Genomic DNA, 23107 nt, shown 5'->3' on the forward strand with positions numbered 1-23107 from the left:
TCTGATATTCTAAGGAGGACCTACCTATAAGCCATCTTCATTGCTACTGCTGTGTATGATTGTGAGGGGAGAAGAAGGCTCGGAAGTATGTGAGAAACCTGTGTAGAAATTTCTTTTTAGGGGCACCTGGGTGGCTCAGTCGGTTAAGCATTGGACTCTTGATCTCGGCTCAGGTCATGATCTCAGGGTATTGAGATAGAGCCCCATGTCAGGCTGCATGCGGAGCCTGCTTAAGAATCTTTCCTCTCTTTGCCCTTCCCCTTGGTCACATGTGTGTGTGCGCTCTCTCGCTCTCTTTCTCTCCTGTGCGCGTGCACACGTGTGCACTAAAAAAAAAAAAGAAATTTCTTTTTACCCATCTGTCTCTAATTTGGATACCACAGAAGATTTACCAGTTTCACTTCTTGTCTAGTCAGTGTCCAACCTGATAGGCAGAACAGCAACAACAAAAAAATCAAATTTAGGGGTTTTAGTCTATGATTTTTAAATTTGATCTAAACTTAAACAGCCTCACACATTTATTTTTATTATAAAAGTCTCTGTTGCCATACATGGAAATCACCAGTCTAACAAACAAAAGACATTCATTATTATAATGGTTGAATTATGACCAAATAGGACTCTTCTAATCCATCAGAAAATTTCAAATGGATGAAATTGATTTTTTTAATTGATATTTTAATTGTGGTAATAGATATTTATAAAATATCTATATCTATATAAATATCTATATAAAATTTATCATTTTAACCATTTTTAAGTCTACAGTTCTGTAGCATTAAGTACATTCACATTGTTGTGCAGCCATCACCACCATCCATGTCCTGAACTTTTTTATCTTCCCAAACTGAAACTCTGTAACCTTTAAACACAAACTCCCTATGCTCCCATTCACTAAACAGCTGGCTGACTGAATTTGGCTATTTCTTGTATAAGAGGAATCATACGGGGGCACCTGGGTGGCTCAGTCGGTTAAGTGACTCTTGGTTTCGGCTCAGGTCATGATCCCAGGGTTGTGGGATCGAGCCCTATGTTGGGCTCCCTATTAAACAGGGAGTCTGCCGGAGATTCTCTCTCTTCCTCTCCCTTTGTCCCTCCCCCTGCTCGTGTGTGGATATGCGCGCACGCTCTCTCAAATAAATAAATCTTTTAAAAAAGAGGAATCATACAGTATTTTTCTTTTGTGACAGGCTTATTTCACTTAGCATAATGTCTTTCAGGTATATCCATGCTGTAGCATGTGTCAGAATTTCCTTTTTTAAGGCTGAATAATAGCTCATTGTGTATATGTGCCATATGTTGTTTATCCATTCATCTGTTGATGAACACTTGTGTTGCTTCCACCTTTTGGATATTGTGAATAATACTGCCTTGAACATGGGTATACAAATATCTGTTCAAGGCTCTGGTTTCATGTCTTTTGAGTATGTACCCACAAGTGGAATTGATGGATCATATATGATTATTCTGTATTTACTTTTTTTGAAGAGTTTCCATATTTCCACTGAGGCTATACCACTTTTACATTACTGCTGGCAATGCACAAGTACTCCAATTTCTCCACGTTCTTGCCAGTACTAATTGTTTTCTGTTTTGGTGTGGGTTTTTTTCTGATAATAGCCATCCTGATGGGTGGTAGGTGGTATCTCATTGTGGTTTTGATTTGCATTTCCCTAATAGAATTTGGTTTCTTTGACATCCAGAAATGAACCCCAATCAACTGTAAAGCTTTAACAAATGGCTTTGATGAGAATAAGATAAATCTAGGAACAGCAAAATGAAAAGCTTCTTATGAGCCTTTCTTTTACTAGTAATAGTAGATTTCACTTTGCAGAATCACTTTTAAAGTTTTTCTGTTTTCATTTAAATATCACTGAATTTAAATTTAATTTGGTAGAAAAGTTGTTAAAGATATTTAAAAACTAAACCTGGAACCTCAAAACTAGAGAATTTAGCCCATTCAGTAAATATTCATTAAGTAATTAATTGGTACATGCTGCCTTTAAGAATCTTCAGTCTGGAGGGGGAGATGGATATACAGACAAGCAATTACTATTCCGTTTAATAAAATCCATAATGAAAGTGTGCAAAAGGTTTGGTGAGCATAATAAATAACAGGTGCCTTCCTTTTTTTCTGGGGAAAAAGGAGTGTCAGGTAAAACTCCACTGAGAAGGAAACTCCTAAGCTGAAACTTGTAGGATGAAGAGGCTTTTGCTGGAGGTGTATAGGAAATCAAGTTTGGGAAGTAATATAACCCATCAGAGATGAGCTTCCTGTAGTAAAGCATTGACAGATGATTTAAGACTTTGAGTCAAAGATCACTCTAAATTTTTATCATATAGTTAGAAAGCCAGTCCTAACCCACCATTGCAGTAAGCCGAAGTTCCTAGAAGCCCAGACTGGTTTGATAGATGGCAAACAACCTTAAGTCCTAAAATGAAAATTATATAACATGAAATAAAAATGTTTAATTATTGTGTTTGTTTATATCATGGGCATTTTAAGTTACTCTCTGTTGCCTTCCTTTCTGTTAACAGTGTAAAATTATCTTGCTGTTACCGTACCTTCATATAGGTGTATTTTATTTAAAGTCTATGTCCAGTAAACAGTAATTCACAATTAAGTTTATAGATTTGGTAAAATACACTAAATCATTCTTTCCCAGTATCATTACATTTTTGCTAGGCCATTTTCATGTGCCTTTGTACATTGTAGCATATAGCCAACAAAAATTACTTTCTGTCATATAATAAAGTATGTGACATAAAGCTTTTGTTCATATATTTTAATAAAAGTGGTATTGAAGTTTTGACTCTGAAGATTCTTTTTTTGTTTTTGGAGTTTTGGTGGGTTTTTTGGTGTGTGGTTTGTTTTGAAGCTTTTTTCTTTATATTTTAGAGTAAATAAATCACATAAGAATAAGAAGCACAAATTTACTTTGATCACTGTGAACCCTAAAGATGATGTTTTCTTAGTTATGTTAAAGAAGTGTAACAATTTTAATTATAGGACTATGGTTTTAGTCTCTTGTTAGTGCTTTTATTTGTAATGTTTGTATTTTTCATAAAATCTTTGAGCTTTTAAGATTATGGAGAGGCTGGTATAGTTGGTATGAAAATGTAAAATGTTATGATTCATTTCTAGGTACTGCTGTGTGCCAAAGACTAACTTCTAAAAATTACACAGCTGTTTACTAGTTTGGTTTCCCTAGGTCTCATCAGTTTGTGGTTACAAAAGGAGTCTCTTTTCAAACCAATCCTGTTTGTTGTCAGTTCTTCCCCAAGAAGCCATCCTGAGATTTTTGCTACCTTACTCACTTTTTTTTTTCATACCTGTGACTTTAACATATGCTCACAAATTCAGACTGAAAAGAGGTTTTGAATTTCATACTTTCATAGAATATGAGAGTTTTTTATTTTTAAATAGTTTAAATTTGTGTGCTTCCAAAGCATAGATGCTACTTTTTAGCAGGAATTAAAATAGAATCAGGGTGACTAGAATAGCATTAATCTATCCTGGTTTCTTTGCCCAAGGCAAGATGAAATCAGAGGAGAACGAAGCAGGCTAGCACCAAGGAGTTAAAGGTGTGAATGGGTAGTCTGAGATGACAACAGAAAATGTAATGTGTGCCAACCCTGGCATGTAGCCTTGACCTAGTGATTAGGAAGTTCAGACTGTATTTCTTTCTCAGTGCCATGACTTGCAGTTAATCCTTGCTAGAAAAGCATGGAATACTTGAACCTCACACTAACAGTATAGCTGTACAGTTACTTTTGATACAGTGTTCGTTTAGACTACTTTTAAAAAGAGTAGAGGTGTTATTGAAACATAGATTCTCTTTTAAAATCTGCAATATTGAGATGGAGTACTGACTATAAAGCAAGTAAAGTAGGTAAGTGGTTTTAAGCTTCTTTACATCATGAAAAACCAATGAAACCTGTGCTCACTCTCATCAGAAAAATGCACGTTATGCAAATTTGCATACAGTTTCAGAGATTCACAGACCTGAAGCCCATTTATGGATCCTGCTCTAAGTAATTTTTTAAATTTTTGGACAATTTTATTCTTTTATTTTTATTGCTTGTGGCTGACTTAATTTGTTGCAGAGAAGGTGATGCTAATGAACTAAAGTTAGAGGGTTTTTCCGTAAGGGATATCTAGTTGTCCCAAATATAAAATTTATACTGTCATAAATATAAAATTTAACTATTTTGTGTGGGGGAAAAAAAATACCCACACCTATAGACATACCATTGATTATAAAATGATTGAGATGTGTATTAATTACAACTGAAAAAACTGAAAATGTATAAGTGGATGTTATAGAATAAGGAAAAACTCATTCTCCTTTTGGAATTATGTTAAATTACGATATTTTGGAATATAGTGATTCTGCATTTAAAATTCATTTTAATTTAAAATTGATTTTATTTTTAAAACATTTCAGTATATCCCCTTGAAATAATTGTAGAAATCTAAGGAGTTTCAAACTTTAGTATGTGATTACTGGTACAGCCAGTAGAGATGAATGGAGAAGGATGAGTATTTGCTTCCTAGAAAGTCATGAATGAGGTGTTGCAATATATAAATAACATGTAATTTGGGGGAGTCTTTGGCTTTTTGTTTCGTCACTTTAGATGTACATAGTAATACATTCCAGTCATGGTGGAATTTAGCGAAAAATAAAATTCATCAGTGGTTCTCAGTCTCACTTGTCTTGACATCTTCTTAAAGATTTATATATTCTTGAGCACCTGGGTGGCTCAGTCAGTAGTCATCTGACTATCAATTTCATTTCAGGTCATGATCTCAGGGTCGTGAGATCGACCCTTGCATCAGGCTCCACACAGAGCATGGGAGCCTGCTTAAGATTCTTTCTCCCTCTCCCTCTGTGCCACCCTCACGTGAACACCCATGCACATGCACTTGCTCGCTGTCTTAAAAAAAAAAAAAGATTTATATATTCTTTCAGAACCACAAATTTACTTTTTTTAATTTAATTTATCCCAAAAGCTTACATACATGGTATGTAACTTACTATTATTTTTACATGGTTACAGAGTGGATGTGGAATAAATATGCCTCATGCGGTCTAATGTTCCAGTTACCTGTGTGTCTGTCCCTCTTGTAACTTTATGAACTTTACTGGAAAACTTCATCTGAACCTCCTTTGAGAAATACAGCCACAGATTATAGCAGTAGCATGTAAACTCTTTGTTCATTCATTTTTATTTATTGAGTTGGAGCATATTGTGATTTGCTTGAGTAATTAACAAATCACAGAATCCCACATGGATTCACATGGTACTTAAACTCAATAAATATTTGTTGAATGGATAATGGCATATATCTATAAGATGATTGCAATATTCTAGATAGAGCAATGAGTTCCAACTCCAGTTTTGAGACCTGCCTTTTTCCCATGAGTTATTATAGGGAACAATTATGAAATGTTTAAAGGAAAATTTATGAGGAAGATAAATATGCATGCCACATTTTATCTTTGAAGAAACTGATTTTGAAATCAGACACATAATGGCACATTCACATCCACAAAATGTGGTCATCACTATAAATAGCATGAACAAATAAAATGAAACTTCATGGTTTTTTTATGGAGCATACACATGCATTTAATTTTCACAGTCTTGTACTAGCTATTTCTAAGATCACAGAATAAATTTTTTTAAACTAAGAATAACAGAAGTTGAAACCTATAGATAGCACTGTTGATATTCTGATGTACTAAACAAAAATAGACCTCTAGGTAATATGGGAATTTCCACTGTCTGTGTATGTATGTGCTTAATGGAAATTTTACAGGGATGCTAAGCGTTGAATGGCAGCCACATCACTTAGTAGATTACTAAATTAGAGTCCTTAATATCTACACGTGGATCCAGAATACCAACTTTAGTTAACTTTTTAGTAATTTAGTAGCAGTAGTAAATAGCCATTGACCACCATGAAAAAAATGAAAATCTGAGAAATTTCAAATCATTGCCAGATAGAACCCCCCAAAAAGGCCTTGCTTTTGGTCGTTGCTTTCAGCCTGTCAAAGGATCCCTAAGATCTGCCAAAGGATTATTGAAGATTCACTTGTCACCTAGGAAAATAGTAAAATACTGTGGGAATAAAGTGTCAGTATTCTTGTTCCAGTGAAAACTTTTACATTGGAGATCATTACTAAATGTACCTTGAGAGATGGTTTCCTAATTTTCAGGCCAGAATTATATATCCATATTTCAGGGATTTGACTGATAATATAACTAGCACAAAGAGATGATTATGTGGAATGAATCTGGGCAAGACCCTACCCAGTGCATTGTGAGGCCTGTGGGATCAAAGCTCTTTGAAACCAAGTTGATCTGGGTGTGGAAGAAATAAAATAATAAACCTTTGTCATCAGATGTGATAGGTGCTGGCTAGGCCATCACTACACAGGATTTCCACATCACTGAGTAGGAATCCGTATTAAGAAGCAAGGCAAGGAACCCACACGAATGAAAGGGAAGGAAAGAAGTCTTATCCTCAGATGCTTCTGTAAATCTTCTATATGACTTTTTTTCCCCTTATGGTAGCATTTCTAACAGAGTATGGATCATTTTTCATTACCAGGTGTATTACCTTGTTAATTTATACTTGAGGATAATATACTAGTTTACCCGAGAAAGAAAAAAATATATGGTTTAACTTTGCTAATAATTAGATAGATTGAGCCTATATGCAAGTCTAGTAATAATATGTGTAATCTGATTAGTTAAATAAAACCAACAGTAAAGAATCATAACAACTAACCTTATTGATCATTATTTTTCTTTTGCTTGGTCTTAGGGTTTTGACCCACCACATCAAAGTGACACAAGAACCATCTACATAGCCAACAGGTTTCCTCAGAATGGCCTTTACACACCTCAGAAATTTATAGATAACCGGATCATTTCATCTAAGGTAAGCATTAACACTTAATATTAAAACTATAGATATGTTCCATTTTGTTTGAAAAGTGATTTGTATATTCTAGTATACATTTATATCCTTAAAAATTCAAGGACATGGTTGTGGCAAATTTATCTTTAACCAAAATTGTGAACTGTAAAGTAAAAGGAGTTGCCAATTGTTAATATCAGTTAACTAACACACCAAAAATTATCCTTAGTTGCAATTAAACTGAGGAACTAATATTTATACTATGTGCCAGTCACTATGTTAGGTACATCTCATATCATTTAATTCTTACAACTTTGAGGTAGCTTTTGCCAAGCGTTATGCTCATTTTATATTTGTTTCTTCAATTAAAACGTTGGGAAATAATTTACCTACGGTTGTGCACTAGTAAGTGACAAGATTGGAGTTTGCACTCAGTTCTATATGACATTAAAGCCTGACTTCCAATTTTACCACTCTTCTGTAAACATTTAATAGTACCAAGGTACTGCTTCACTCACATATTCTTCCTTGTTTCATTTTTTTTTCTATGACTTTTTTTTTTTGAAAGATTTTATTTGAAAGAGAGCAAAAGAGAGAGATCAGAGAGGGAGAGGGAGAAGCAGACTCACCGCTGAGCAGAGAGCCTGATGCAGGGCTCGATCCCAGGACCCCGAGGTCATGACCTGAGCCGAAGGCAGCTGCTTAACTGACTGAGCCACCCAGGCGCCCCTTTCTATGACATTTTTAAGTTGTCTTAGTTTATCTTGAAACTGAAGATTACAGGGTCATGCTGTCCCAATAGACTTTTCTCTCATGATGGAGGAAATGTTTTCTGTGCTGTCTGCTATGATAGCCAGTAGCTATATAGAGCTAGTTAGGCCTTGAAATGTGGCTAATGCCACTGAAGAAGCTACTTTTTAAATTTTAATTTATTTTAAATTAAATGTCAGCCATATGCAACTAGTGGTTACCTATTGGACAGTGCAGTTAGAGAGGATGTGAATTAAAGAGACTAAGGGTAAAGTTCTCCTTAGATCATTGCTGTTGCTTAATAGATCACCTTCAGAAGCATCTTTGTAGTGCACGCATACTCTCTCAAATAATAAAAATAAGTAGAATCTTTAAAAAAAAAAAAGTCCTTCTTAAAAATTTTAAGTTTTTTTTTAATTTGGGTCTAATTTAAATACACTAAAATTCACCAATTTTAAGTGTACAATTTGATGAGTTTTGACAAATGTATATATAACATGTGACCATCACAAATCAAGATATAGAATATATCCATCACTAAAAAATTAACAGCCAGTCCTCCTCCTCTTCACCTCTAGCACTAGCAACCACTGATCTGTTTTCTATAACTATAGTTTTGTCTGAATTTCATATAAATTCAGTCATATAGTGTGAGTCTTCTGTGTTTGGCTTCTTTTGATGTAACAGTAATCCTGAGATTCATCTTTGTTGTTGCGTATATCAGCAGTTCATTTGTTTTTGGTGCAGAGTTCAGCTGTCAGCCTAGGTTTGGACAATTTACATTCTGAATTTGGGTCATTTTCCTTGCATGGTTCTTTCACTACCAGTATTTTCCCCTTAAATGTCTATCTACCTTTCCAGTCCTAAACTCAAATCTCTGTCATATTTTGTAGTAAGGGTGTAGTTTTTCCCTACTGTTTGCTGCCATAGGTTTGAGAGTTGGATAGTATCTGTAGGGTAAGAAGCCATAGTTCACAATTCATATTCCCCTCATTTACATTTTTTAAAATTAAACTCTCTTCCAGTTTCTATCTATATTTTGGATACTTTCCAGGATCCATTTTTAAAATCTAGTTTTTGTAATTCTTATCTGCTGGGAGTTACAGGACCACTTTAGTCCTCTGCCAGTATTGAAAGCTGAGTGTCCTGGAAAACTTTTGGGATTAAATATCTTTATATGATTGTATTCAATGCAGCAGTATTAGGTTTATTGTTTTTGACCACAGTTTCAAAAATGTAGATATTTAAATAAACATTCCTTTTTTTTTTTTAGCATATGAGGACTCTCTCTCTCATTACTACCTTATTATTCCACTAATGCTTTCTCATACTCCTTCCAAACTAGATTACCTGCTATTCCATAAGCCCGTGTTGAACTTCCCTACTACTGTGATTTGCTGTGATGTCATGTTGATAACCACATTTTTTAAATGTAGATTTTATGTTCCTGCAGAGATTGTAGATTTCATGTTTTTATGGAAATATAAAATTCATGTTTTTGACCACAGATTCAGGAATCTAGGTATTTATATAGACAGTGTCCATTTCTTCCTGACCATAAATGGGGCTTTTTCTAAATTCTCTTTTAACTACCTTTCTACTCCCTTATTATTCCCTTAAACTCTTCTGTACTGTATTATTTTCTATCCCACAAAGTCATGATGAACTTTCCTCCTCTCTGCCTGTGTTCATGCTGTCTTTTTTTCCTGAAATGGTCTCCCTCTAATTGCCCCCTATTGCGCCTGGGTGGCTCAGGCGTTGGGCGTCTGCCTTCGGCTCAGGTCATGATCCCAGGGTCCTGGGATCGAGCCCCGCATTGGGCTCCCTGCTCGGCGGGAAGCCTGCTTCTCCCTCCCCCACTCCCCCTGCTGGTGTTCCCTCTTTTGCTGTGTCTCTCTCTGTTAATAAATAAATAAAATCTTTAAAAAAATAATAATAATAATTGCCCCCTATTTTCAGCCTATTGAATGTTTACCTTTTAAAGCCCATGTCAAATATGACCTTCTTCATTAAATTTTTCTCTCACTGACTGCTTTTCATTTTAATTCTCTATATATTCCATCACTTAATCTTTGAATATAGCTATTGATATTTTGTTCTTAATTTCCTCTAATATTAAAACTTCTTGGGCGTCTGCGTGGCTCGGTCATTAAGCGTCTGCCTTCGGCTCAGGTCATGATCCCAGAGTCCTGGGATCGAGCCCCACATCGGACTCCCTGCTCGGCGGGAAGCCTGCTTCTCCCTCTCCCACTCCCCCTGCTTGTGTTCCTGCTCTCACTGTCTCTGTCAAATAAATAAATAAAATCTTTAAAAAGAAAAAAAAACGAAACGAAAAAAAAATTCTTGGTTTCTCTCCTAGTGCAAGTGTCTTGCACATTGTAGGTACATGATATCTCTGTTTAATTTACCATAGTAACTACCTTACCTTAAATTTTAACTTCTTTGGAAAAGATTTAATTTCATAACTATGTTTTGTTTTTCTTACTAATGTCAGAATTTGAGAAAAAAGGTCAATTGTGTAGTCATATATATAGCTCTAAAGAAGTTATACTAATTTATTTTTATTGACCATTATTACATAATAACTAAAATTTAAAGTGTAATAAATCATTATTTTTCTTATAATATTTTTATATTGTTTAATATTCTATAGTTCCTCCACTACATATGATAGGATAAGCACAGAATTTAGCCTCATTCAGTCTATTAATATATTTGTATTTTAGAAAACCTGGAAACAACAATTCCTAATATTTGTAAGCTAGTTTTCATAAGAAATTATTATTTATTCTGAGTTTTTCCATGTGTTATTGAACTAGCCAAAGAAAATATCCTGAGATCAATTACCGTACTTCCAATTTTTGTACTTGTTCATTTTGAGATTCTGGAAGACAAAATATATTGTCACTGTTATGATTTAAATAGATTGATGTAAACTTAGGACGTTGCCAACTTGATTCCTATGAAATTTTATATATTTGATTTGGTGACTAAGGGTGTTACTTGGAATACTCTGACCTCTATAGGGACAACTGTCTTTTTACTCCAGTTAAGATCAGCTGGAGATGATATGACCCAAAGTTACCATCTTATATGTTCACATTGAGCAGTGAATAGAAAGCATCTACCTACATCTCTTCTCTCTAGAACCCTGAACATAATCCCCACTCCCAGATTCTGGAGCCACTGGTGGTACCACTACCATAGGAAAATATGTTTCAGATATTTTAGTAGAACTGAAAATATAATTTCACCTGAGAGAAATGTTGTTGGTATCGTACTGCTTATATATCCTTGGGTCAAACAGGCTTTTGTGGGCTCTTCTGGGAACCTAACTCTATTTATAAAATTATTCATATGGGAAAGGACATTTCAGGTCTCAAACAACTGATGAAGTGAATTTTTCAAATAAGAAAATTCAGAAATTAGAACCATCTTAAATTGCACCAGAGAAAAGTAGGAAAACTGCCTCCTTACAAATCTCAAAATCGTCAATAACCATTAAGGCTTCATTGCCTGACATAGGATAGTTATCTGAAAAAAAATTCATTTCAACCTTATGTATGTGTGTGTGTGTGTGTGTGTATTCATCTGTTCTGCTAAAGTTTGTTTTTTTTTTTTTTTAAATAAGAAGGAAATTTATTATTTCACATAACAAGATGTCCAGAGGAGAGAGAGTTCCAGGGATGGTTAGTTGAATGGCTCAATGGTCATTGGGGTTCTGTGTCTTTTCGGCCTTTCTGCTTTGCTTTCCCCAGCATGTGGGGGTGGTCCTCATGATTAATTCCTCATGGTGGCAGGATGGCTGCAGCAGCTCTAAGCATCACAGACTCATTCAACAATGTACAAAGGCTGGAAGAAAGAATATCCCCTTCCAGTGTCTTTACTTAAGAAGAAGAAAACTTTTCAGAAGGCCCTCTGTCTGCCACACTCTGAAATTTTTTCTCACATGGCTCATTGGCTAGTAGTAGTGGTAAGTGCTGGAGATAGAGCAGTAAATAAAACAATGTCCCTAGCCTCAAGAATCTTACATGCTACTGAGAGAATGTATATAGGATAAAGTAACAATACTACAAAGTGTTTTCCTGTTTCATATATGAAGTGTTGTGAGCAGTTAGTGACACAAGTAGAATTTGTACTGTTTTACCCTACCCCTATAATATTGCATTATAGGCTTATATGCTTATTAGTAATATAACAACAAACACATAGAGGTTAATATGAGCCAGTTTCTGTCCTAAGTGCTTCATAGATATATTAGCTCATGTAAACCTTATAACAACCCTATATACTATGGTTATCATTTTCCTCATGTTATAGAGGCACGAAGTGGGGTGCAGAGAGATTAATCCAAGGTCATTTAAGTGACTGTCTTACTTTAAAAATTGACATTGTGTCAGATTTTTATGCCTTTATGAGATATTCTTGGTGGTTATACTAGTGATCACTTATGTAAAGTATTCTTAATCTTTTTCACATTCTAGGTTATTTTTCCATATTCTGTACTTAACAAAAAATAATCAAATAATTATACCATTTCCTTTATTTCTGACATTGAGCTACATAAAATAGAAAATAAATTGTATCTAGTGTCAGCATTTTTATCAGCTCTTATTTATTTTTAACATTAGTTCAATTTTGTGTAACCAGAGGCCAAAATAAATTATTAAATGTTGTTTTAGATCTGTCATCTCCAACTCCTAAAAAATCAAGAATTTAATAGCAAAATTGGTAGGTTCCAGTTTATCTCATCTTTTTAAATTACACTAAAATTGCCAATAAATAGTATAAGAAAGAAAAAAGTATAGAATAAAAGTTCTGAAACTCTTAAAAGCCAGATAGTTTTAGTAGCATCAAGATTTACATCATTTGTGTAAGGACTTAGTAAATCTGATTTTACTTTTCTTATTATTACATTGATATAGTGTATATTATTTTAAATAGTAACTTCTCCATCTCTCTCTTTTTTTTAGTATACTGTGTGGAATTTTGTTCCAAAAAATTTATTTGAACAATTCAGAAGAGTGGCAAACTTTTATTTTCTTATTATATTTTTGGTTCAGGTAAGCTTTATCACTCAATATAGAATGATTTCTAAAATTATATCTTCAGGGAAAAGTTGCATTGCATTCTAAATTATTTGACTATGGGATCTTTTTTTCTTTTCTGCAGAGCTTCCCCATTGTAATCAGGGAATATCGTGATTTAAACCACATGCAGATTTCTAAAAAATAGCCTATGAATTTTAAGATTAATTTTATTTTGTTTCATCACTGATACGCTGTGGTGTTGATAACCATAATCAAAGCCAATTTTACATTTCAGTTGCTCTGCCTCAGAACATAAATATTTTGGCTTTTAATATATAGCACATGTTTTTGGCACATTTCTGCTTACGGAATCATCTTTGTCCATGAAAATCTTTTTTTGGCTTTCCCTTTGTTTTCAGTTTAAATTTTAGTTTTATTTTAAGATTTTTTTTTAATTTTAATTTTTAAATATCCCCATGAGTACAGATTTTTATTCTGGGGACCATTTTCTTAAATCTGTATTCATTATAAACTCTTTTACAGTTTCTTAATTTTCATATTGTTCCTTTTTTCTCTAATATCAAAGTGTCAAGAGTAACAGCTTATAAAACTTGAGTGTAAGTCAAAATTTAAAAATAGTGATTGCCATTTTCTTTTAAAGGGGTTATTCTTTTCTGATGATAACATTAGCAATCTCTTTCAGTGTGGCATTGAATTTTTGTATAAACTGAACTTTTCTCTCATAGAACCTGGAATTTCAGAAAAAAAAAATTGTCAAGTGATTAAAGCTTGAGGAAACATTTACTTTTTTAAAAATTTGCTTTCCTTCATGAACAGAGAAGGAACTTCTGATTTTCTGTCAGTAGAACATCAGCTTGGTTTTTTTTGAAAAGTGAGAATTTATATTAACCGTGTCCACATTAACACATGCATTTGTGAAATTACTAGCTAAGATCAGGAATTCAGCTTGTCTGTGGAATAGAACAAATATAATTGGCCTATTCAGGGTAAAGGAACATTAATAAACCATTAGATCCATTTTTTAACTAACCAAACATAATTACTGCAAAAATTACTTCTCCAGCAATTTATTGAAACCTCAGTTGTTTGATTTAGATCATAATTACGGCATCATTTTCTGAGCTCTACCCCTCTGGCTCTGTAGATGTGACAAAATCACTGTAGAAAAAAAAAAGTCCTTTTCCTAGTCCCATTCCTTGTTCTCTCTTCTTAAGTGGTGAATCTATTCTGAATTCCAGCGTAAAAATTGCTGACAGACTTTTCAGCATTTACCAGGATGGGCAAAGAAATGTAAAATGAGATTCTGAGCAGCTGTAGCTCTGCTTCTAGGCAAATACTGAGGAGAAAGACCTTAAGTACTCTGTTAAAAAGGAAGAGGTGACTGAGTCCATTCTAGCAATATTTGTGGGTATGCAGTAGATTTAGATACTCTACCAACTTCATATAATAACCAACAAAATAAACTTGGTGAAACTGTGAACTAAACTGTGTGCATATCTCTGTCCTATTTTTTACTCTGGACCATGATACACATTTTATATAGTGTTCTTAGAATTCCCAATAAGTATGAGATTTTAGATGTTAATAGTGTGATGTATACAATATAAAAATATTAATATTCTGTATTCTTTTTTTGTTGTTGTAAATCTAGCTTATGATTGATACACCTACCAGTCCAATTACCAGTGGACTTCCATTATTCTTTGTGATAACAGTAACCGCCATAAAGCAGGTATGAAAATACTTTTTATTCCCCCCCCGAAATCATTTAGAAGTTGCTAAATATTTCCACTTCAAACTAACATTTATTGTTGTGAAAATAATTTCCATAGGAAAGCAACAAATTTGATATTGCATATGGTTAAGTTAAACTGAGTTAAGCCACTTTTATATTTCAGGTACTAGGGACTCATGGAATGATTACCATTGTTAAAATATGTCGTTCCCTTGACACACCTCGGAAGCATCCCAAAACAAGCATTTTATATGTACAAACCAATTTATATATGAAACAGATTAATTATTATAATCATCTTTGTAGGTTTGGCAATATTTAAAGGAAGTACAATTCAAAAGGGATATATTTCTAGGGAGTGAAGCGTGTACTTTTGGCATGACCATTTTGAATAAAAATTGTATAGTGTTTTCCTACTTTCTACAACTTTCCCTGGTGATGTTCATTTTTATATAAAGTAATACCCTAGGGGAAATAGCTTCAACCAAATCTTGAATTGATATTAAAATATAGGTATAGAAAAGCAAGATTATTAGATACACATGCTGAGTAAGAAATAAAGAAATTCATAGAAATGTCATGTCTAAATAGCTATCACTTCTCAAAAATCTTGTCAGGGGCCCAGTTAAATAGATGACACTTCCACCTGAAAGGGAGTTAATTGAATTATAATTGTAAATATGATAAATTTCCATTTTATAAGATTTAGGGATAAGATTTAAATTGACATGGACAATTTCACTACTGGGTATTTACCCCAAGGATACAAATGTAATGATCCGAAGGGGCACGTGCACCCCAATGTTTAGAGCAGCAATATCCATGATAGCCAAACTATGGAAAAAGCTTAGATGTCCATCAACAGATGAATGGATAAAGAAGATGTGGTATATGTATATGTGTGTGTGTGTGTGCAATGTAAAATGAGATTCTGAGCAGCTGTGTGTCAATTGTCATTGACAATTGGGGTGCATACACATACACACACACACAATGGAATATTAAGCAACCATCAAAAAAGAGGTCATCTTGCCATTTGCAATGACGTGGATGGAACTAGAGGGTATTATGCTAAGCAAAATAAGTCAATCAGAGAAAGACAATTATCATATGATCTCACTGATATGAGGAATTTGAGAAACAAGACAGAGGATCATAGGGGAAGGGAGGGAAAAATGAAACAAGACAAAACCAGAGAGGGAGACAAACCGTAAGACACTCTTAATCTCAGGAAACAAACTGAGGGTTGCTGGAGTGGTGGAGTGGGAGGGGTGGGGTGGCTGGGTGATGGACATTGGGGAGGGTATGTGCTTTGGTGAGTGCTGTGAATTGTGTAAGACTGATGAATCACAGACCTGTTCCCCTGAAACAAATAATACATTATATGTTAATTAAAAAATTTAAAAAGAAATTGACATGGAAATAAAATTGACAAACATTCTTTAATTCTGGGGTGTAGTATATTCTTTATTACTTACATAGAAGGATAAGAGGAATCGATGGATTAACAGTTACATTATAAATCTAGTGTGTCAGAATACCATGCTACTGCTTTCACTAAGTTTGATTTCCTTTTACTGCTTTATTGGAGGCTTAAAAGCATCCAAATCACTTCATACAGTTACATATTTAACTTGGTTTTGTAGATGTCATTTATTTCATCGAAGTAACATATTTGTCCCTTGGACCTCTTTTCTATATATACTTTACTTCTTAGGTGATTTCATTTAGTCTAGTGGTTTATAGTACCATTTATATGTTGATGGTTCTCAAATCAATGTGTATTCTAAAACTATTCCCTGAACTCCAGACACATATATACAAATGTTTGTGCAACATTTCCACATGGATATCTTAGGCTTTTCCTGACCACCATGTTACTCTCTCATTTCCTGATCTGGTCTTTTTTCTTCATATCATTTGTCACTACCTGTTGTTCTGTTGAATAAATGTTTATTAGTTTATCTCTTACCTTCATTTGAATGTTTAGCTCTATGAGTGCGGAGACTTCGTTTTATATACCAGATTATTTCCAGTGACCAGAACAAAGTCATGCACATATTGGGCCTTCAATAAACATTTGTTTGATAGATGAATAAATGAATGAATAAATCTATTGAATATATTTTAAAGCAATGCAACATGTTATAAAACTTCTTACCCTGGTTTCCCAGTGTATTGGCCAAATATAGACTGGGTTTAATTGAAATGCGGTGCCATTAACTGAGTTGAGAAACAGTGGTGAATTTATATCTGCAAAATGAGAGAGTTTAATGTGATAATGACAATTGACAACCTGTCTTCAAAATGAGTTAAGTAAAACATAAAATCTAAAGATAGGAAGTGGGAAGATTATACCTCAAACCTGTTAGTATGGTTATTGCAGTTGAGTACTAAATTTACTTGAGAGCTTTTTGACAACTAAGGCAAAAGAAGAAGTACGAAAGGTCATAATTTTCAAAGAGAACATTTGATCTATAAGGATTTTCTCCCTTTTTCAGGAACGATTTCAGAACTCAGAATTTTCTCTTGTGCAGTAACTGTTCCTAAGTTTCATTCATTCAAGAAACACACTCATACCAGAGTGTGTACTGTTCAGGTTTATATATCCATCACTGTAGATTAGTGGAACACAATTTTGGAAAAATTATAAAAGTGGAAGTTACCATGTTCCAATCTTCCTTCCTTGTCTTCTCCCCTTTTAGTCTGCCTTTGTATTTTTATCAAAATAGGAAAAGCTTTATTATCAGTTATTTACACTTTAATTTGAATGAAGTTATTATTTTGTTTAACTTCTTCCAATCATACTTACATATTAAGTCTTCTTGCTCGTTGTATAATGCAAGATATAGTGCTCTGGTAAGTATCAAAGTCTTTGCCTTCTGTGAACTTAAAACCTATGAAGTAGGGAAGATAAGACCAAATACAATAATAATTATAGTTTAATAAGGTACTAGTAAGAGCCAATGAGGTGTTAGGTATTCAGAGAAAGGATGGAACACTTCATCGGATAATCAGGGAGGTTTTGTGGAATAAATAATAGAAATGAACCTTAGAATATTGGTAAAATGACAGTTGGTGAAGAAGGTGAGACAAACAAACAACTTAGGCAAAGGCTAAATGCAGGAAAAGCCAAGACCTATTTTGGGGAATGACATGTCTGACTAAATGTTTGACCCTGTAGAGGGAAGTATTAAAAAATAACACTGGAAACGTAGGTTAATACTAAAAGAGGTTGGAAGATTCTTTGCTATAAGCATTGAGAGTTATTGAGGGGGTTTTGAACAAGATAGTGAATTAAAACAATGTTTTGGAAACATTAATCTGGCAGTAATATGTAGGGTAGATTAGATTTTGTGAATTTGTGTTTTAAAAGATAATGTTTTTATCATTGTTGCTCAGCTATTAATGCCATCTGACTATAAAAGGAATTGTGCTTTTTGACAGTTTCAGAAAAGATGTTTTGACTGTCAGTTAAATTTCTCTAAAATCGACATACTACATCTTAAATGAGGTCAATGTAATTTAAGTAAATTTAAGTATCTTAAGAATGCTTTCCCAAAGGTTTCTCCCTGAAAAAAAAAAAAAAAAAAGACCTTCAAAGTAATCCTTAATATAATTTGCTTTATATTTTGAAGTGTTATATTTTTAGGTAATAGATGCACATATTTTTCAAAAACAGAAACAGTACAAAATAGCATATAGTAAAAGTTTTTTATATTCCTAAACCCCCAGTTCCCTGTTTTCCTCTCCTGATATATTTGTACATTAGTCCTGATATATAGGCAGAAGGTTCACATAGGCAGGCATACTTTTATTTTCATATATGATAGCATAGAACACAATACATTCTGTACCTCATTTGATCACTTAATGCTATCTCTTGGATATCATTCCATTATCTGTATTTATGCTACACCCCTGAGTTCTTGAATGTTCTCTAAAATAGCATGAGAAGGTGTGCCTGGTAAATCTCAGTCGGTTAAGCATCTGCCTTCTGCTCAGGTCATGATCCCAGGGTCCTGGAATCAAGCCCCACATCAGGCTCCCTGCTCAGCAGAGAGCCTGCTTCTCCCTCTCCCTCTGTCCCTTCTCCCCTTGCTTGTGCTCTTTCTCCCTCTCTCTCTGTCAAATAAATAAATAAGATCTTTTAAAAAAATAAAATGGCACAGAAAGCCATTTCCACTTTAAAAAAATTGCCACTCCTTAAACATTTAATCAGAGGTTTCTTTCTGAAATGCTTATGTCTGTGCCCCTTTTTAAATGACAATGGATTTAGCCTACCATATTTTTTAAGTACATAATATAATTTGTTCTGTTGGCCTATTGTTTAAGAAAATGAAAGAACTCAACCTCAGTTTAAAAATCTGTTCATTTTCTTTGCTGTTGTCTGTAGTAATGCTCTGTGAATTTATATTTTATGATTAAAATATCATTTTTACATAGAAGCAATAGAACTTATAGATTGAATAAGCATAGGAAAAGGTATGAATCAAGAATGACTCCCCAGATTTCTGCTAAGAGCAATTCAGTAGATGTTGATGTCATTTGTCAAGATGGGGAACATTGAAAATGCAATAGATTTGGAGGGATAATATCATCAATTTGGTTTTGAAATGTTTACTATGACACATCAAGATAGAGATATTAAGGATGCAGTTAGATATTAAAGTTTGAGTCCAAAAGAGAGATATGGGCTAGAGATACAAATTTCAGGACTTTTTGAAGACATGGGTATAGAAGAAATCTTGTAGTGAGAAAGTGAAGGGTGAAAAAGGGGCCCATAAAGCTGACATGGAAGGAGTCTCCTGTAAGGAAATTGAGGAGTAACTAGAGAGGTACTATGAAAACCAGGAACATGTGTGTAAGGGCACCAAGAGAAGAGTGCTTCTAGGAGGAATGAATGTCAGATACCATGAGTTGTGTGCATCAAACTAGCCTAATATAATTCTGTTAAATGAAATAAATGTTTTGAGGAAGTGTTTATGTTTCTTTTTCTCATGCAATAAAAGTATCTTCTAATTACATTAAAAAGGGTATTTTTTTTGTTCTTTTGATATTTACAGGGATATGAAGATTGGTTACGACATAAGTCAGATAATGAAGTAAATGGAGCTCCTGTTTATGTTGTTCGAAGTGGTGGCCTTGTAAAAACTAGATCAAAAAACATTCGGGTATGCATTTAGTAAATAATGTAAATCAATTATATTTTGGTATCACAAATTCTAATCTGATTATATTTTAGTTAAAAGCCTACTTTCCTACATTAAAATATTGTGATAGGCCGTCTGTTTAGAACTCAATAAAAATAAGTCTCTGCCTCATAAAATCTGTATATTTACTTTTCTCCCATAATTCCTTATAGGTGGGTGATATTGTTCGAATAGCCAAAGATGAAATTTTCCCTGCAGATTTGGTGCTTCTGTCGTCAGATCGACTTGATGGTTCTTGTCATGTTACAACTGCTAGTTTGGATGGAGAAACTAACCTGAAGGTTTGTACATGTATGTTTGTACATGAATATGTATAAGTGTTGCTCTGGGTGAACAAAATGTTTTTGGGTTATGGTAATATTTTCCTTTGTTTGACTTGCTAAGGAAGAAATTTTTTAAATCACTGAAGCTTTTAAAAATTATAAGTTTTTTAAAAGAAGTAATGCTATGTATGTATTTCAAGGGTAGCCTCATGTGGTTTAATCAAGTTAAAGAAAAATGGAAAGTGTTTTTAGGAAAAAATGTTATCCTTTAATATTTTGGTGCTTTTTTAGATAAGGGACACCTTTAAATTGTTCTTAGTTTTCAGAATATGAAAGTGAAAATTCGTATTTTTTCCTATTAAATTGCTTTATAATAAACTTTGAGCAAATAGTGACTGTTAATACAGACTTAATTTTGGGCACCTGGGTGGCTCAGTCATTAAGCTTCTGCCTTCGGCTCAGGTCATGATCCCAGGGTCCTGGGATCAAGCCCCACATTGGGCTCCCAGCTCCGCGGAAAGCCTGCTTCTCCTTCTCCCATTCCCCCTGCTTGTGTTCCCTCTCTTACTGTGTCTCTCTCTGTCAAAAAATAAATAAAATCTTAAAAAAAAAAAAAATACAGACTTAATTTTTTTTATATGCAAATGGTCTGTCTAGGCAGGTAATCATTGTAGCTCCTTTTGCTATTCGTTATTTTGTAATCTTTCTCCTCTGCTATCTAGTTAAGTCATCTCAAGTACAGTATACTATGATTTCATCTGAAAAGAGATTTGAAATAGATGATACCTAAGGTCCCATTTGGCTCTTGAAACTGCAGTGTAATCCTTTTTTTTTTTTTAATTTTCCCAGACACACGTGGCAGTTCCAGAAACAGCAGTATTACAAACAGTTGCCAGTTTGGACACACTCATAGCTGTGATAGAATGTCAGCAACCAGAAGCAGACTTGTACAGGTATGGTATAGTAGTGGATTATTTCCTAAGAAAAGACAGAGCTGCAAAAGTAGAATTGTTGGATTAAAATTAATCTATGGCCTTTACAAAAACATTGGACTAATTTTTATTGCCATGAGCAAAGTATAAGTTTAGGACGGGACCACTCTTTACACCACACACAAATGGATTAAAGACCTAAATGTGAGACCTGAGACCATAAAACTCCTAAAAGAAAACATAAGCAGTAATCTCGTGGACATCACCTCTATCAACGTATTTATAGATATGTCTCCTCAGGCAAGGGAAACAAAAGCAAAAATAAACTGTTGAGGCTACACCAAAGTAAAGAGCTTTTGCACAACAAAGGAAACCATCAACAAAACAAAAAGGAAGCCTAGTGAATGGGAGAAGATATTTGCAAATGATATACCTGATAAGTGGTTAATATCCAAATATATAAAAAACTTAATTCATCTCAACACCAAAAAAATTTTTTTTCAATTAAAAAACAGGTAGAAGAGGGGTGCCTAGGTGGCATCTGACTCCTGATTTCAGCTCAGGTCATGATCTCATGGGTTGTGGGATTGAGCCCCATCCATGCTGGGGGTGGGGGGGTGGCTATCATCTGAGATTCTCTCTCCCCCTCACCCCCTCCCTCCATTTGAGTGCACTCTTTCTCTCAAATAAGTCTTTAAAAAATAAATAAATAAAACGAGTAGAGGACCTGAGTAGACATTTTTCCAAAGAAGACATGCAGATGGACAGCAGGCACATGAAAAAATACTCAGCATCACTAATCATGAGTGAAATGCAGATCAAAACCAGGCAGAATGGCTGGTATCAAAAAGGCAAGACGTAACAAGTGTTGGCAAGGATGTAAGGAGAAGGGGAACCCCCTCGTGCACTGTTGATAAGAATGTAAATTGGTGCAACCACTGTGAAAACAGTATGGAAATTCCTCAAAAAATTAAAAATAGAAATACTGTATGATCCAGTAATTCCACTCCTGGGTATTTAAAGAAAATGAAAACACTAATTTGAAAGATATATGCACCCCTATGCTTATGACATTATTTACAGTAGCCAAGATCTATTGATAGATGAGTAGATAAAATATTTATAGCAACCCAAGTATCTATTGATAGATGAATGGATAAAGTATCATTTATAGCAACCCAAGTATCTAATGATAGATGAGTAGGTAAAGATGTGGTGTATGTATACAGTGGAATATCACTCAGCCATAAAAAAGAATGAGATCTTTCCATTTACAACAACATGGATGGACCTCTAGAGGCATTATATCAAATGAAATAAGCCGGAGAAAGACAACTACCATATAATTTTACTTATATGTGGAATATAACAAAACAAAACCAGATTCTTAGGTCCAGAGAACAAACTGGTAGTTGTCAGAGGTGAGTTGGGAGGGGGATGGGCTCCTTTGCTCCTTTGGTTCTTTCTATTTTTACAACTCTTAATTTTTTGAACTCTGATTCAGCACCTGCACTTCTAGGAATTTTTTCTAATGAAATAATGAAATTCTCCTAGGAATGTATCTTAATGAAAATATGAAGAGATATATACACAAGGTTGTTCAAGGCTACATTGTTTAAACTATCCATAAGGTGGAAAAAAACCTACACTTCCCTCAGCAGTGAATTATTTATATTATGCAGTAACCCCCAAAATGCAGTGCTGTATGTGGCCATTAAAAATAATGATGTAGATCTATGTTTTTGACAGGACATGTTAAGTGAGGGAAAATGTTACCAACAGTATTTATGGCATGATTCCATTTTGTTTTTAAGGTATATGCATGAAAAAAAAGTCTGGAAAAGATACTCCAAAATATTAACAGTGTTTATATTTGAGTAGTGGGATTACCGGTGATTCTTATTTCCCTCTTGATGTCTTTTTAAACTCTCTAAATTAGATCATTTTATAAAATGTGTGTGTTTCAGTGTAGGTAGTCTTTATAATCAGAAAAGGGAATAATGAAACAATTTCCATTTTGAATCAAATTAAAGTGTGGGTTTGGAGAAATGGCTAGGGAAAGTGCAAGATGAGTTAATCCAGTATGGAACCAGCATAAATAGATAGGAGTACCTTAGAATCAAGGATAACAGGACAGATGAAATGAAGGCAAATAGGTCTCTTTTTGGAATTTAGCTCAGGGAAATCAAAAGACTGATCACACATCATCTCCATAAGTTACCGAGGGAAATA

At 34.1% G+C, this 23107-nt stretch overlaps 1 protein-coding gene across 1 annotated transcript in view; it reads left to right on the plus strand.

Annotated features, from left to right (window-relative positions):
* ATP11B (ATPase phospholipid transporting 11B (putative)) overlaps positions 1–23107 on the plus strand; it is a 123967-nt gene that overhangs the window by 18640 nt on the left and 82220 nt on the right. Inside the window, exons 2-7 of the mRNA XM_034999654.1 lie at positions 6836–6952; positions 12655–12744; positions 14384–14464; positions 19534–19641; positions 19833–19961; positions 20793–20896. Of these exons, the coding sequence (XP_034855545.1) occupies positions 6836–6952; positions 12655–12744; positions 14384–14464; positions 19534–19641; positions 19833–19961; positions 20793–20896 (629 nt within the window). The remainder of the gene's footprint in view (positions 1–6835; positions 6953–12654; positions 12745–14383; positions 14465–19533; positions 19642–19832; positions 19962–20792; positions 20897–23107) is intronic.

The sequence above is a fragment of the Mirounga leonina genome, unplaced genomic scaffold (assembly GCF_011800145.1).
Source record: "Mirounga leonina isolate KUSES-001 unplaced genomic scaffold, KU_Mleo_1.0 Mir_115, whole genome shotgun sequence".
In the NCBI taxonomy this organism is placed as follows: domain Eukaryota; kingdom Metazoa; phylum Chordata; class Mammalia; order Carnivora; family Phocidae; genus Mirounga; species Mirounga leonina.